Genomic DNA, 18,003 nt, shown 5'->3' on the forward strand with positions numbered 1-18,003 from the left:
TTAAGAGGCCTACAAGATTTAAGTTCTTCTGCTTGCTTTCCTTTTGCTATTGGCAAATTTCTGCATGGAAAAGGGCGACTGTGTAGGAGCCAGGTAGATGTTACATTTAATAAATATCTAGCTTCATTTTCAAAATTTGATGGCTTGTGTAATTGACAACAGAAAATATAAAATGTTACTAGGTAGATTATGTAAGTATAACTCTTTTTCTGCTTAGTAAACTCACATAATTAGATGTTTGTTGCTACTCTCAGTGAACTAAATAAAGATTTTAATAAATGTTAAGAAAGTTATTTACAACACTCAATCTTTGTTTCCATTTTCAGACACTCTATGACAGTGTATACCTGACTTTGTACAATATTTGTTTCACTTCCTTGCCTGTCCTTATCTACAGTCTTTTTGAACAGCATGTGCATCCGCATGTATTACAGAGTAAACCTGTGCTCTATCGGTATGTATATCCTATCTATATTGCCCCAGTAGCACATCATTTAGAAGAATAGTGGCATCTGCAGAAGTCTGAACTTGCTAATATGCATTCCTACAGTATTTATATTTGTAATTTATACAGTTTTTATTAACTGTCTCAAGGGAGGAAGAACTGCAGTTACATAGTTTTCATCCCAAAAGCTAATTCAAATTAGGAATTTAAGAGAAGCATATTTTTAAGTCAGTTAAGACCAGAAAAGAATTGAGCACTCAGCTTATGTGATCTGTAACATCCTCACCCATTACGTGTAGGAGGTAGAAATCACTCAGACATGAAAAATGAAAAACTTGGACACTGTGGTTAGGTGAATCACAGCAAAAATGCTTTACGAAACAGAGAAGTGATTTTCTGTAGAATTAGATGTCCTCCCAGTGGCAGCATATTGCACTGCGTACTGTTTATTGGAGAAAGAAGTATATATCTTTGTGAAAAAGAAATGTCTTTTAGATGCCCTTTATTTTGTCATCCCCCTCCACCCCCACAAAGGTCTTTTAAGCAGAACGGGGTGAAAATGTTAGGAGATCTGGCCTTTTCTTCATCTTGTAATTCTACCTCTAGGGAGAAGAGTTCTTGTTTGTGCTAGTCTGACCTTGACCCATTCAGCACAGTTACATAAAGCAGAGGCAAATAATGACAGTAAACTCTTGAGTTCCTTTTTTGCCCATGTTTAACACAATTTTTTTGGAATGTTAGCATTCACTAAATGCATCTCAGTGCAGTGGAAGGTTGCATTTACGCAAGCAGTAGCATTCGTACGAAGTCAGTAGCTGATGGGTTATATAAAAACAATCTGAAATCCAAAATCTGTTTTATTTCTGCAGAGACATCAGTAAAAATGCCCATCTGGGGTTTAAACCATTTCTTTACTGGACCATCTTGGGCTTCTTCCATGCATTTGTTTTCTTTTATGGCTCGTATCTTCTAATGGGGGAAGACACTTCTCTGCTGGGAAATGGCCAGGTAAAATATTGTAAAAATTATACCACTACTGTATTTTGTGGTGAGTTTTTTTATTTAATGAATTTTGCAAAATCCTGTTGTTAGATTACGCAAAATTATTCATAAAGTATTTTACCAAATTTTTAGATTTTATGAACTACATAAAAATCAAAGAGGCTTTGCTATTATTCATTTATGCTCTCAGCATTAACAATTTTTAAAGTGAGGAAACTGAATGGGGAAGAATGTGATAAATTTATGTTTGAGTGTTACTCTGGCAAAACTTGTGATGTAGAACTTTCACATTCCAGTTAGCACGATTCTTCTAATTTTATTTCTAAAAACGTAAGTCACAGATAGTGATGCAACATTACATCTCTGCTTTCCTGCTCTATTCAATATTTTTTTTCTTTTGGTTATAAGGAAGACTTGCTGTTGTAAGAAAGCACGTATCCATGAAGACCACTTCTTTCTAGATAAAAAATGTTATGGTTGTCTTAAATTTTTAGTTTGTTTTGTTTACTTTGTTGCCAAAATCAGATCTCATTACTATTCAGATGAGCATTTGTATTCATTCATTCAAAACTCGTTTTGAGTTGGACTTAAAACTTGATTGCAATGTCAAATACTGGCTTCTCTTGAGCATTCCTTATAAAATTTGACACCTTAAGATCTGAACCTGAAGTGTTAAATCTTCTGATGAAAATGCATTATTTAATTGCTAAGAATTTTTGAAAATTAGCTGATGTAGGCTGCTTTTAAATTGTGTTTTTTAATTATTATTATTATTATTATTATTATTAAAGTATTTGATAATCTCGTTAAATAAGTCATTGTTTTGTTTGACCCTTTCTGTTTTAGAGAGGTGAAAGTTAAGGGGAAAAGTAACTTACAGAAAACAAAACTCAGATGAAACCATTACAAGTCCCCTTCCTCATTTCCCCAGTTCTGAGTTCCTTTACCCGGTTTAGAACAATTAGATTCTGGTTTTCTCTCCTAAAGCTGTTTTAGCTAGTGATCCAAAATATGTTTCCTTATCTCAATATGACATTCTTGCTACTGAAGTGAAGTACATGCTCATTCTCATGTAGCCTTTGGTAGGGTTGCAAGTTATGGTACTTCACCCCAAAATAACATCATTATGTCTTCATACTGGTTTTCTGGTGTGAGAGGATGGGCCTGAGCTCAGGAGGTCTAGTAAGAAAAAGGTTTCTGTATGCTGATGAACAGACGATGGCCAGAATTGCCAAGTGGCTAAAGTCTGAGAGCACATGAATTGGTGTTTAGTGTCCTTGCAGAGAAAGGAGCGGTAGGTGGGGGATGATGCAGCTAGCTGAAGTACCTATTCCATCATGAGATGTTTGATAAAAACATTAAGATGGTTCTGCCTCAGCCTAAAATGTCTTTTATAATCAAGGTATGAATTTCCTCTGCTGCCATTTTTACAGGCTACGTGACTTTCTGGTTGAAATAATTGTGAATTGGTAATGGACTTTCAGTCATTTTTTAATGAAGTAACTTTACACTATGGATCAGTGCGTTTCTGAGCAGTTGTCAACTAAGTCAAAGCACTTCACTTCAGAATTGCTTAGTAAACATCTACAAGGCAGAAAGAGACTTTTTACTTTGTGTTTAGTAACAAATGTTTAATTTGTTTAGATTGTATTGTATAAATCGAGACCAGAGTCTGTGTTAATGTAAATTCTATGGAGAAGGTTTTTGTATGATTTCTCACATAAATTAACTTCAAGTTTCCTTAAAAATACTTAGAGAATGAGCATCCTAGATTAGAGCTTTCAGATGTCCTTTGGCTGCTCATGTTTTCTGTAATGTGACATTAAAAAAAAAAAAAAAAAACTTAGAGTTTACTTGGAGACATCCTCTGCCTTCTCTGTGTTCGCTAAGAGATGGTTGTGGGAACTGGTAGAGCTGTGTGTTGCCGTAAAACATCCATGGTGGATAAAGTAGGTTGCAATTTTAATGTGTGCCTGAAAAAGCAAAAGTTAAAGGCAAGAGAAACGTCCCATGTGTGCTGGTAGTGCTCTCTTGTAACAGTCTGCAAGATGTGAACGTGTGATACAGCATCGTGTCAGTGCAAGGCAACAAGCCAGTAGTAGCCTCATTTTTCATTCTGCGTTATCAGTTTGGAGAAAAGTACAATAGAGCAGATTGTACATAATTGTTAATATTTGTGGTTTATTAAGCGTACATCAACACATTGTGCAACAATTTGATCTTTTAGTTCTTTTTTTCCCCCCTCTTTCATGCTGTGCATGTCGTCAGATATTGAAACCTAACAGGCAAATGGTAAGAGTCTAGAAGAGGAGGAGATACAAAATATTGTATCTGTTGCTTCACAGGATTAAAGGATGCAGCATCCACAATGTAAATGTGTTCAAAAATAAAATGGTGGCAAGAACCTGTTCATAGTTTGCATTCGAACTCTGTGACCATTTAGAGCAGTGTTAGCAAAGACACTTTCTTTCACAGGTTGCGTGAAAGCAGTAGCCTCATTTTACTTCAGGATTAGTACTGCCGTGCTGCTTGTTAAACTTTTCCTGTTTACTTCTCAAACCTATAGTAGTCTTCCGAAGACTTGTTAAAACAAAGATCTGCTACCTTGTAAATTGTCAGTAAATCCAAACTCACGGCTACTTTAATTTTTCGCCATGTATAAAGATGAGAAAAGTAGTTGTGAGAACTATTATTAGGTTATTGGGGGGTTGCTTTGGGTTTTTGGGTTTTTTTTGTTGTTTTGTTTGTTTGTTTTGGTCCAAGCTCTGTAGCAAGGACTACAACTGCGTTAATCCCAGTTTCACGCCTCCACGCCGTACTAACCGCTCCAATCCAGGCTGAGTTTGATTGCCTGTCTGCAGGTGGCACCTCTCTCCTTGCTTGCCTGGCTTGTTAATGATCAATATTAAAACGAGGGCTTGTCCAGTGTTTAGTATGTCAGTGGCAAAGACAGCTGCCGAAAAGCAGCGTTCATTCAGCGTGAGCACCCAGGCCGCTCGCCGCAGCGGAGCGGTTGGGCCCGTGCAGCACGGCAGCGTGTGTACCAGTAGCCCGTGGGCACGTGGAGTACGAACCCGGCATCCCCGCGTGGTTGTCAGAGCTGAGATTTTGTTGTTGTAGGACTTGTACAGAGTTTTGATGGTTCAACTTAGGTGGACAAGAGACTACAAAAGTGACAGAACGATAATGTTTTAGGATTGAAGCTTAACTTTTTTTTTTTTAATGTTTGTTTGTTAGCCTTGAAACAAAGTGTCTTTTCCATGGTGTTTTCTTTGAAAAATACAATGGCACCATTATTTTTGAATTGTAGAACTGTGCGAACCTTCAAATGATGCTGCATGTTGAAAATGATCTGGAAATGTTTAAACTCAAATTGAGAAGTGTTTTGCATTTATGTTGAAGTGAATACTTTTCACCCAATATTTGCTTTTGGTTGGATGTTTACACTTAACTGGTGGATTTGGTATCTTCATTTTCCTATCATTTCATGTTATTGTTTTGGGCTTCTTCATCTTTCATGTAGCCTTTTTGGTGATCTGTTTTGAACCAAGAAGGAATATGACTTGTGGGCTGTTAATTTTGCTTTTATGTTATAAGCTGTATTTGTTTTTATAGTAGTTTGTGTTGTATCCTTCTTCCTTATTAACTGTGATTAGTGAAGTCACAAGCTTCTGTCCATAGCCGTGTTTCAGTAGTATAGCTGACCTGAGAAAAATTTTAACTTATGAATGTTCTTAACTGATCTTTTTCCATGGCTTTTGCCTTGCCTTTTATTTAGATGTTTGGAAACTGGACATTTGGTACTTTGGTCTTCACCGTCATGGTTATAACTGTTACAATGAAGGTATGATATTACAGTATTTATTCCCTGTGCTTGGATTTATAGGCACATACATAATACAATATTAATTTTAATTTGAATCTAAAGTTATACAGAAGTAGTCAGTTCTTTAGGAATCCAGATAAAGACATTTATGGTTTGTGATAGTTAAATTTTTGCTTCATAGTTTGTGTTGCAACAATATTTAGTGTTTGAGCTGAAATTTTGCAAGTACATTCAAATTACTTCAGACCAGTATTTGTCATTTTTTGTGAAGTGGGGAGAAAGCAAGTTCACTAAAATTGTTTTTTTTGTTGTAGATGGCACTAGAAACTCACTTCTGGACATGGATAAACCATTTTGTTACTTGGGGATCCATTGTGTTTTATTTCATATTCTCCTTGTTTTATGGGGGAATTATCTGGTGAGTGCTTCCTTCTCTCCTTTCTATAGCACACATGATGGATGAAGTTATGAAAGAACATTGCATTAAAGTAGTGTATTCTCCCGTATTACTTTGAATTTTGTCACAGATGTTGGAAAACAAATTTCTAAACCTAGAGCGGCATTTGTCTTTGGTGATTCTTTTTGAAGTCAGAGCCATGCTGTTAAGCTATCATGTGTCCAGGGACAGGAATTATTTGTATCCAGCAGCCTGTGACTATAAAGACATTTTTATTTTTAAAAAGTGGATAGGGTTCCCAAAGGTTCTGTGTAATAGGCAAGTATTTGCAATGGAAATGAGGACACTGAGGTTAGAATCAGTGAAGTGATATACTTGCTGCTTGTGTTTTGAGGTTTGGAGGGATAGGACACTGACTGATTTCCTGCAAGAGAGTTTAAAACAGACTGTTTTCCTCCTAAGTTCTGTACTCATGTTTCCCAGTGTGTCTTTGCTGATCAGTTCCAACAGGTTGCTAGACTTACTCTTGGACACCATACAGTTGTCGCCCTGCATCCTAAGTGATTTGCTGGTTGACATAAGTTAGGATAAGTTTTAGCCAGTCAGTCCTGTACTTTTGTTTCTAAAAGTTTTGTTTAGTAATTGCCACCTCTTTTACCTTTTCAGGCCATTTTTACATACCCAGGACATGTACTTTGTATTTGTTCAACTGTTGTCAAGTGGTTCTGCTTGGTTTGCCATAATCATCATAGTAGTTGCTTGTTTGTTTCTTGATGTGGTGAAGAAAGTGCTGTACAGACATCTACAACCAACAAGTACTGAAAAAGCTCAGGTAATGTTATGTTTTTGTATCCAACTTGATTAGTATTTAAAAGAATACATTTATTAAAATCTGTCTTGTTAACCAGTTAATTTTTCCTGTGATATTTTGGCATTTAATCAACCTCTTAAATTGCTGTGATGTTTAATGCATAAGAGAGTGTTCTCATTTGGAAAGGTGAATGTTAATTTAAAATTACCAAAATTAGGACACCATTTTACAAGAAAATAACACTATTAACAAGTAATCGATTTATTAATAACAGTAGAATTACTTACAGAGGAATCATTCAATCTTTTGCATCTCAGCTTACAACTGTGTAAAAGGTTAATATTGCACATTGCTTTAAACCTGGTAAACTTGCTCTTATTTCTGTCTAGCTAGAAAGTCTCTCTTCAACTGTAATTGACATTGAATAGTTCTTAAAATGTAATGAAAGCAATAATTTAAAAAATTACTTTAGTAGGGCTTGGTTTAATTAGTATTTCTTAAATCTTGATCATACCATATGCCATGTATTTGGTTGTTGATTATGTAATTAAAGATAATTACCTGTACAGTGTTTCCATAAATTCATGGATGAGGCCTGAAGAACTACTGTGATAATAGAATCTTCCTCCTCCTAACACTGCCACACACATATTCCTGGAAATCATTCTTGTTTAAATTAGGCTGTCTTTTAGGTACATATCTCATCTATGTTTGAGTGTTTTTAGTGACAGTTTTGGAGAAGTCATCCTAATACACTGTTCTAATAGCTATTCTCTCTGGTTTCAGTTTTCAGCATTTTATCTTTTTATACCTATTCTGCTAAATTGAAGTCTTCTATTACCAACATTTTTTTTTTCATGGTTAGGTTTTTGATCAAATTAATTTTCTCACTGACAGAATAAGTAGGTTGAATTTGAATCTTTCTGTAAAGCATATTTTCCAGTCTTTTAATCATTCTTGTGCCTCTTCTATAATCTTTGCCATTCCTCAACCTCCATCTTGAATTCTGGATATCAGCATTGAACAAAATATTCCAGCACGGCATACATCAGTGTCAAGTATGGAAGTAATGAATCTCCCAAATGTATTCAGTTTACTAAATAATATAGGTCACCAACCTGTTATCTTCTGTATCTTTTTCTCTTCTGCAAGTGTAAATAGTGATGATTTTGGTTTGCTTCTAGGTCATTGCTGAGAAGTCTAATGGCATAGGGCCCAGAAAAAAAATTGAAAGTGAATAGAAAAGCACCCAGTTGATGATCATATCCCATTTACAGTAATATTCTGAAATCTGTTAGCAGTTTTTAATCCATTTAATGTGTGCCATATTGATTTCTGTGGTCTTCTAGTTGCTTAATCCAAATTAAATCCAAATGGAGCTATGTGCCTTACAGAGCTCTTAACTGCATTACATCAATACTGTTACCTCTAGCAGCTAACCTTTTAATTCTTTTGATAAATGCGTGTTGATTTACTTAAATTATTACCCTTCTAATTTGTGTTAATAATAATCCATATGAGGCATTCTCTTACTTAGCCTTTTTGATCAATGTCAGGCTGACAAACCTAAAGTTAACCAAGATATCCCATTAACCCTTTTCCAAAACTGGCGTATATTAGCTGCTTTTTCCAGCCTTGGAATTTAATATCCAAAATACAAGGTAAATAACCATGAGCTTTCAGAAAGCTTCACCACTAAATTCAATAAAACTCTTGATTGCACATTATGCAGATCTACTTTTTATTGAGCACTTCTGTCCTTGCTGTATTATTTACAATCGGCTGTTTCCATCTGGCAGTGGGTTAGTGTGGCTGCTAAGTTTGCTCATGTCCCTAAAATACTTGTTTTAAAAAAAAAAAAAAAGTTTCTTTAGTCCCTAACCTTATCTGTATATTTTTCATTGCATTCTCTTGCTCTCTGAATGAATTCTTAAGAATATCCCGCTTCTGTTTCTTTTCTTTGCAGTTGTATGATAATGGACATGATCGGATATCTCTCCTTTAGGAGAGAACAGCAACTGTCTGACATCTTTCTTGTGGCTATAACTTAGTTCATAGCCAAGGAGATTTTGCTTTGTGCCCCTCTTAGTAATTTTTATTTTATTTTCTGATTTGCCATTTGACAGCATCTGCAGTAGTGTCCATGCTTAATGGAATACTGCCTGTTTTCTGAAAACACCTAATTCCTGACATTGCAAAGTTTAGCCAGGGACCTAAAATCTGATTTGATCAGATATGCTTCATCAGCCATTCAGCCATTTCTGTGTGTATGTCTGATAGTGGAGTCATAGTTAAAAAGGCATTTGCAAAAAAAAAAAAGGCACCTCTTTGTTACTTTCTTAAGATTTATTCTGTTGAGATTTTCCTCCTCGTAATGGGTCAGACAGCCCCACTGAATTTCATAGGCTACTCTTGTAGTGAGGAGCTAAACGAAGTGAATATGTCCATATGTCCGACTGACGTTGCCCAGTTATTGTCAGGAAGTGACAGAGTGCTTCTTTTGTGATTATTCCTCATTAGGCTTGTTTAAGATCTCTAGTAAATATTTTTCTCTCAGCCTCAAAGCAGAGGAAAGGACTCTGATACTCACTCACAGAGAGTTAGAATGTCTTTCTGTCCTAAAAGCTAAGCAAATTCTCTGTAGAAGTCATTCAAAGAGCATATGGAGCTTTGTATTGCCATTTTAATGCGTTTTTCATAATATAGATGCACCCTTTGTATAACTGAATTATTTTTAATTCTTCCTTTTTAACTGTTTGACTAAATTAATGTATTTGCCTACTAGAGGAAAAAAGAAGAGAGCTTAGTTTACAGTTACTAAGGTTCTTTATCATGGCAAGAAAAATTGTTACATGAACCAGTCACTCATTTTAAAAATTGTAGCTGTTTCAATTATTTTTGTTTCTTTCCCCCGTGATCTAAATTTTAAAATAGGCCACTGAGAGCGGAAAATTGTGTTAAGATTGCTCACCAAACTGCTCAGCTGCTAGTGTCTTTCAGAAGCTAAGAGCACGCTGGCTGCGTGAATTACCCAGCTCAGTGCTCTGAATTCACTGCATCTACCTTACTCCACGGACTGTATAAGGGGCTTGATGTTACATGCCTCAATTTAGTATAAGTTCATAATGTCAACAATTAATTTTTCACCAGTTAGATGTTACATGTAGCTAAGTTGTTCTTAACAGAGCAAAGAAATGTAATTGGTGTGAGAGAGAAACACTTGAGAAATTTTGATAAAGATAAATCTTTAAATGTAAATACTAATCCATGTCACTACTCTCTTAAAAACTGTCCCATTTGGGGAAATCAGTACATTAAAAATTTGACAAGCTAGTGTGAGTTGACTTTTATAGCAGGATGCGCTTGATTGGCTCTACCTTCCCCAGTGCACTCAGGGTGCCCATGTATAATTTTTTTGCCACTTTTTTCAACTACTATAGAATCATGTACGAAGAAGTGGCCAGTAAGGAGAATTTCAATCTTTGGGTAAATATAAATCACAACACTATTGAGGGGAGAAGTTAATACTGAGTAAAAACATCTGGTAAAGTATAGGCCTATAAGCATATAGGCCTTTTTCCTCTGTATGAAAGCTAAGGAGCATTTAAGTATGGTCCTAGCGAGCAATAACTGGCTGTGACGATCCCAGGAACTGTCCTGAAGGTATCAGGCTTGTGTTCTGTATATGATGTGTATTCCACTTAAATAACAATGTCTTGTCCTGTGTCTTTCTCTTAGAAAATTACTGCTACTACTTACTGACATGTATGTTCCATCCCTTCTCTGTCCAATTGTAGATGTACTCCAACAGAGTTGCTTTAAGTGACGAGTTCATCGCACTGCAGCCATTGTCCAGGGCAAGGAATCAGCTGAGCAAAATTAGGTAGAGTAGGAGGGACAGTTCCTCAACAACTCTTATGCATGCTAAAGATGAACTAACCAGTGCTGAGAGAGATGGAAGAGGCATGAATATTAGTGGGTTGAGAGGGCGATATCTGTAGCGCAGATACATTCAGTTTGGTATATTTCTCGGCTTTGCTCTGTGTTTTTGAGCCAAATGCTTTCCTAAGTAGCATGTGTTGGACATTCTTTTTTAGGGAAAAACATCCCTAGCATGATGCTCAACTTTCAGAATACAGATCTAGCTCTTCTTGCATTCATTTTTAAATAATCAGAGTTTCTAGCATGATTACAATGCTTTTCAAAATTAACAGTGCTTTTTGCATGTTGGATAATTTCAGCTTCATAAGGCCGTGACAGGAAGGTCCATATATCTCAGGCAGCAGTTTATTGCGAGTTGTTTGCCCATTTTAATTTGCTTTCACTTGTGTTGAAAGTGCAGAAAATGTTTTAAGTTTGGGTGCCTATGTATACTTTTGCAGCTAAGGCTTTTTGTGTTTGTTTCATGCTTCTGTAAAGTAAGTGTTGTTTGTTTTCATTGTATTATGGATACGTATTCCCAAAGGCTTTTGAGTACAAAGTCTAACAAATTATTCAAGAAAAGGTTAAAACATATCTGTATGTGTAGGTTAGAATTCTGAAACTTGTCAAATGCACTGAGTTCACTATATGAAATGTTATCAAGTGCTGATTTTCAGTTGTAAGACAAAAACATTCCTATGCATAAATAATGTCTTAACCTGATTGACATTTTATCCCACCCTTATCTATGTATGTGTCCTATGGCAAGAAATAATTCAGAGAACGGATTTTTTTTTTTTATATATATATAATTTTGTAAGGTCACTGTGGTGTCTAAAATGATACTTGCAAATCAGTACTAGGGCACCCAAGCAACCTAGATTTTGGGAGAATTAATTTCCATTTGTTTAATTGGGGGGAAAGTAGGCAAGAAGAAGCTGACCTTTCAAATGATTAGCAGAATATTTTTAAGAGTTTATTGAAGCAAAGACAACAAAAGTCCTTTAAAAAAAAAAAAAAAAGAAAAGGAAGAAAAAAGAAGGGGAAAGGAGAAAAAAGGTGGGGAAAGGGGGGAAAAGGAAGAGGAGAAAAACAGGGAAGTGGGGGAGGAACAAGGGAGAACAAGGGTAGGCAAAATGGTCGGGGGGGGGGGAAGAAAAATCATTTTGTTGCAGACTTGCTTTTCCTCTGTCAGAGAGAGCTACACACTCGCAAGGAGAAATTTGAAGTGACTCTTATGTTCAGTTGCTTTATTACCATGTTTTAACTCTTATTTGACACACTGAAACATGCCAGGAAGTCTGCAGTTTAGATTTCTAAGCATTCCAGGGAGGCAGTGTTTTTAAATTCAGCACTCACTACCTTTAAAACAAAGGCAAACTGCACTATACCTCTCTGATTTTAATAAACTTAGAAGCATACTGTTTTGTTTTGTTTTTTTCACTGTAAAAGCTTTTATAGGTTGGCTTTTTAAATTCTTGATTTATTGATGTCATTGAAATAATTCACCTTTTAAAACTTCAGATTAAATACATTTCCAGTAAGCCTGTTTTCTCACTTGGCTATTACAGTGAATGGTGCATCACATGTGCACCAAATAAAAGATGCTGTTAAATTTTTCAAAACTGAGCCCATTTTAGGGGTTATGCGACTAGGTGGTGAAGGAAAAATAAAGCTGTCTATGAATGTAACATTGTAGTTACTAAAATATTGAGAATAGAATACTTGCAAATTTGGGGGGGGAGTTCTTTATATTACACTTTGGGAAGGGGTTGAAAAAAAATAACAAATGATTATGCAAATCCAGTTCTCATGTATGTCAGATTTTTTAAACTGCAGTATCTAATGTCAGGTATCTAAACGCAAGGGATTTGTATGCCCTGAGTGCCTTTTACTGCCTGTTTGAAGTTGTAAAATGCAACAAGAAAGAACCCAAGATTCAGGTTTCTGTAGTTCTTTATTCATAGTCTTCAGATGAAGGTCAGAAGCTATTCTGTGGATCCTTACCTAAAACTGTAAAAAGGAAAATCAGTTAATAGATGGAAACTACTCATTTTCCTATACTAAATAAAAACAAACTTGGAGTAAAGACCACTGACTGGCTTCTGTGGTGACCAGGGCAGCTGTCTGTGTTTCAAAAGTTACAGAGCAGAGAAAGCAAAGAAAGCGGGAGAAGCGTGGAAGGAAGCAGCTGCTTGGTGAATGTAGCAGTAAGTGGCTCATTCTGTGACACCTCGCTTGTGCCCACTCAATATTAATTTTGCATACTTTGTGACTGCAGCTTGCATGTAGGTTGTTCTGTGTTGTGTAAACATGTAGTAAAAACCTCGAGAGGAATATAGCGCCAGGTGAAACTGAATTATGCCTTGTTCTGCAAATGTGCTTACTGTCCTGTCGATAAACAGAAGCAGAATAACTATGAATGCAAATGAAAAGATATGTGTGATGTTATAATCAATTTTTTATATGCCTATATAGGCTTGAGAGAATATATAAAATATTCACGTTTATAAGTACATCTCATGGTATATGGTTAACAACTTTGAGGGGGGTCTTTTAAGTGTCTGTGTGATTTGTGTAAGTCGGAAATGCAGTTTTGTGCTCACCTGTTAAATTCTTGCCCTCTAACCTTTACTGTCACTTTTGTGAATTGGGATGAAGAGGACATCGGGCAGCACAGCTCAGGTGCAGGCCTTACGCTTTCCGGTAGACTGGTGACTGAGTACTTGCTTTTCAACCAATTTCCTTCTTTCCTCTGTAGCTGCCTCTCCTGAAGTTCTTGGAACGTGTGCAATAGAGATCTTGGAGTACTAATTGGGCTCCACTGTATTTCATTTCAGTTTTTTCTTTGTTTACAAAGTCTCTCATAGGAGGCGGGAGGCTTGTTTGTGTGTAAATGTATGTATATAAGTAGTGTCTGTGTGCTTGATAAGAACTGTCAGAAATCTTAAGCCACATGTGAGAAGATTGTTGCTCAAATAGATGTTTTTCAATCTGTGTCTCAAGACAATTCTAATCACTGATGGAATTAACTATGCTTATGGATTTTTTTACATTTGGGCAGTATTGTACACAATTTCAGGGAATGTAGAAGATAGACAAGGCTTTTATTTGCCGGAGGACTGTTACTGCATAGCATATTATATCTAGGACTCTTAAGCAGTGGCATGTACCTTAGCATGGCCGAGACTTTATTCCTTCCCCTATTACTCTCCCATGATTTTATTGCTCCTTTGTTTTCCCTTCCTCTCTGTACAGATCTGCTTTCTTTAGCTGTCTCCATTCAAAGACTCCTGGCTCAGTCTTTAAGGCCTTCATTACTTGTCTGTATTCTTTTTTCCTCTAGTTGCTGCTTCATATGATTTCCCTCCTAATAGCTATCATACCTAGTCCTCTCCAGCTGCACGGAAGCCAAGTGCAGACAGGTTTCTGTTCTTTTTATAGTCTACATTTTCTGTAAGGAACGTGTGACTTCCAAGAAGACCATCTATTCATGTGCAAACACGTACTCATACTAGTGAAGTATACCAGAACATCGTAATATGCTGAACTTTGATCAAGTGTAATCTCTTCTTTTATGGGTTTGTATAATGTCTAGCCTAGAACAGTGCTGATCTGTGAGCTAGTCCACAGGTTCTCCAGCAGGAAGAGGGATTAAATGAGAAAATAGATTATTTGATATTTATCTTTAGTCACAAAAGTGCACATAGGTACTTACCTGAAGATACTTTTGTCTAATGACATTGAAATAATGAAATAATTTAGCATTAGGAGGTTTGTTTGATTTAAGGAGATGAAGAGTAGAAAAACTAGAAAAATGTTGAAAATGTAAGTGGCAGTGTAGCTGTTAGAGGTCAGCTTTTATACATTTTCTATAAAGAAAAAATTAGAATCTTTCCAATAAATTAATTGGGATTTGGGTATACAGCATGTTAAGGGTTTAAAAAATGAGTTTTGCAATAAGGAGCAAGTTTAGACAGTAGGCTAGTAGTAGCCATCTCATAAAGTGTCTGAAAGTGTCCATGTGGCATCAGACATGTTGGCATCTGGGGTCTGGGCTCAAGAAAATACACTGGAGTGTTCTTAACTTGATGTGTGGGATTAAATATATTTCCTTTTCAACAAAGCACCAACTGCATATTTCAGTGTGATTAAATGTTTAGCTGAAATGTCTGTCTTGTGGCATATAGGAAATCCTGTAGTATGAGGAACAAACTGAAATGATCTCTTCTATTAGAGGGAGAAAAAACAAATCCTAAAATCTAGTTTAGATTTCAAAATTACTGCTTTTCCCCTTTTGTGGTCTATGGTGCACAAGAAGTCTATGGTGCCTTCTAATACTTGTGCACCAATAAACCATGTTTGATTCACCAGTTAACTTGGAAAAAAATGCCTCTTTTCCATGTAAATATGCCTTGTTCTCTCAAGATCGTGTCTGTAAAGTGAAAGTTCATTAAACATGATAATTGTTGTAAATCAATGTAAGCATGGTGCTTTATAAGTTGTGTTGCTTTTCTGTCCTTCTAGATGGAAGAAGATAAGGGTTCAGTCAGCTCAGCATGTGACTTTGCTGAAAGCAAGCACAGAGGGGAGGACAATAGGCAACTGCTAGATCCATCTAGCCTGCAGGACAGTTCTTACGTTCACTAGGTAGTACTCCCACTCTACCCTAATGTGTGTGTATATATATTTTTATATATCTATCATATTTAGTCAGTCATGCAGCCATCTCCAAAATACCCATATTTCTTGATATTTACAAGAAAATGTGCATCATGGTATGTGGGTTTGGTTTTGCTTGTCAGACTGAATCGCTCTCTTTTGTTCAGCATTTCAGCTGCTTTTTGATTTATTACATGAAAGGGTCCATTATACCATAAAGTATTATGTTGTTGTGATCCCAGATCTTACCTTTTGAAAAGATCTTACTTTATTTGCAGCCCAAATATGAGCACTATCAGGTATTTCTCTAGATTTATTAATTTTTCTTAGCATTGGCTCTCCTGCCGTTTGTTTCCTGAAGATGTTTTTCAGGTTTTCGGAGACCATTTTGCTCTACCGCCTTAGCACGTCAGGCTTTACTTTGATATATAAAATTATGTCAATATTTGTCCATAACAGAGAAAAAAGTGATAAAAAGAGACTCTCTAGCATAATATAAACCTTACTTCCAGGCGATTGGCATAAATGTAAAAAAATCTGTATTCAGCAGGCAGTGACACGCAACATGCCTACATATAAAACTGAATTTATTTTTAGGTTGTGACCTTAATGATCTCCTAATATTACTTTACACTTAACTGTGAATTAGATAAACAGTAAACATTGTGTCCTAAGTTCTGTAAGGTCACATTTGCTACTTTAAAAAAGGATAATGTTATGTCTTCCATAAATCATGATTCAGGCATGATTCTAACTCTTAATATGAGTATCTGACTGGAGAATACCAAGGATTTTACTGAAGAGGAGCATCCGCTCCTCCAAAACCCAGAACTGAGAATTCAGTCCTTGGGAGCAAGCTTGGGTGACTTTCTGGTTACTCTTTGTGCCAGTTTTTAATAGCATCTAGGGCTTCTAGCTCTCGGCTCAGCAGGTAGTATCCCTCATACCTCCTCTGCCAGGGGCTGTGAAGGTTGTGATTTCGCTCTGTGGTGCCTGGAGATATTTTGTGCTAATTAAACAATGACAGAGATCAATATACAGAAAAATACAGAGATATTCATTGGAAAGTAATAATCAAGCTCCTTCATATATGATCAAATAGATTCCTTTTCCATAACTTACACAATAGTTTACGTGTGACAGGAAACAGTCACAAATACAAATGTGTTTTAATCTCGGGATACTACAGAAGCCAGTTGTTCCCCAGACTCTTCTAAATTATCCAGCATCTGTTGGAGCCAAGGGGAGCTGTGTTTTCTTCAAGGATATTTAATAACCCAGTCTGAAAAGCTCTTGCATAGAAATTTTTCTTTTCAGTCTCTACCTATTAGTTGGTAGCTGGTCACATGAATATGCCACTGATTGAGGAAAGATTTTTACAATTGCCCCCAAACTGTAGTATGATTTTTGTAGTAAGTGAGAATATGATATATTTGCTTTTCATTGCCTATGTTTCCTGTGAATTATAAAGTGAATTGCATTGTGGTCTGACCAGATTGTTTTGTAGTGAAAAATCTTAATCTGGCATTTTAATAAATTTGAGTTAATAGACATAAACTATTTGTTTAGTCTTGATTGAAAAACACTGACTGGTTTTCTCTTCTGTCATCCCTTCTGGATGAAGGAGGACGATCAGTGAGGTTTCATATTTTTAAAGGAAATTCCTCTGTGAGCACAAGCACGTGTTTTCAGATTATTGAATACTTCATCATGAAGTTGTTTAGATTCTAGATAAAAATGTCTGGTCCGTATAATCCTAGATACAGCCACAGTAATGTGACTTTTTGCAGTAGCTTTAAAGATGTTACTTAGACTGCTTCAGAATAATGGAAAGATGAGACAGACTAAATATTATTCTAAAACTTAAGCATGGGCATGTTAAGAACTTCTGTTCTGTATTGCTGCGAACGCTACAATGAAGAGCAACGTATATGCTCCAGGGGGGCTCGCTTTTGACCTCCTAATTCCTTCTCTGTATAATCTGTCATCTGATACACTGTGAGTGCAGTATTAAATTGCTGTGAAGGCTGTATTTGCTATTTCTGCAAAGCCATAAATTGTGCCGTTCCCAGTTATGGTATGTTCTGTGGCAGTACCGTTGTGACTAGATATGACGGCTATCAGATAAGGAAGTTCAGGGACTCAGACTCTGCAGATGTTTGTGGTTATGGTTTGTTGTTGTTGGGTGCAGGTCTTTTGTTTGCTTGTTTTACCAAAACCCCTTCTAGATCTGTCAGTTGCAATGCTTCTGCTCCTGTCCCTTGGGCATTTACAAAAGTACCTTGTCATTTTAAATGTTCGCTTTGTGTCGGGAAGACCTTATGAGTGAGTGCTGGGTATTTGGAAGTGTGCATGCTGACTACACTTCTCATTCATGGCCTCTGAGTTACTGCAGCCGAAATGGGTATCAGTTTGTAATGCTTTCTATAAATTAATGCAGTTGCTAATTGCTGACACTCCTGTAGGCGTTGTGTTAAGCAGTGTGGGAGGAGGAACTACAGAGACCACAGGGAATGTAGAACAGGACTGAGGGAAGGGGCAGACATAGGAAATAATGCAAGTCAACACCAGTTCTGGCCAGGTCAAGTTTCTGTTATCCCAGTGGCGTGGAAGATCAGGCTGGTCAGTTGGCCTGTGTGCTCCCTCCTTTCCCCACCAACTGAAATCTTCTCCTGGCTTTCCAAAAGCCTTTGGTTCCTGTTAGTAGGAATTGTGCTGTTATGAAGCTGTAATATGTGCAGTTGCCCGTTTTGGAAGGACATTTCCTCATAGTTAACCATCCCAGTAGGAAACTTTGAGGTTCTTTGCCTTCCTTGCATTGGGAAAGTGTGAGTGGCATCAAAGAAACGGGGTCTGGAAACCAAAGTCTTTCAGACAGCCGTCATCCATCTTAGCTTCTGTCATAATGTGAAAAGGTGGGGGAAGCTCTCAAAAGTGAG

At 36.6% G+C, this 18,003-nt stretch overlaps 1 protein-coding gene across 6 annotated transcripts in view; it reads left to right on the forward strand.

The window, feature by feature from the left end:
• The window catches only part of ATP11B (ATPase phospholipid transporting 11B (putative)), a 72,785-nt gene that overhangs the window by 44,166 nt on the left and 10,616 nt on the right, over nt 1-18,003 (forward strand). For 3 of the 6 annotated variants that reach the window (XM_067301656.1, XM_067301653.1, XM_067301652.1), the window contains exons 24-28: nt 327-454; nt 1,315-1,453; nt 5,226-5,291; nt 5,588-5,691; nt 6,337-6,502. In XM_067301656.1, coding sequence (XP_067157757.1) covers nt 327-454; nt 1,315-1,453; nt 5,226-5,291; nt 5,588-5,691; nt 6,337-6,502 — 603 coding nt within the window. Of the gene's footprint in view, nt 1-326; nt 455-1,314; nt 1,454-5,225; nt 5,292-5,587; nt 5,692-6,336; nt 6,503-10,278; nt 10,365-14,929; nt 15,053-18,003 lie in introns of all 6 variants that reach the window. The other 3 variants (XM_067301655.1, XM_067301654.1, XM_067301657.1) reach the window with 2 other exon arrangements.

The sequence above is a fragment of the Apteryx mantelli genome, chromosome 9 (genome assembly GCF_036417845.1).
Source record: "Apteryx mantelli isolate bAptMan1 chromosome 9, bAptMan1.hap1, whole genome shotgun sequence".
NCBI lineage: Eukaryota > Metazoa > Chordata > Aves > Apterygiformes > Apterygidae > Apteryx > Apteryx mantelli.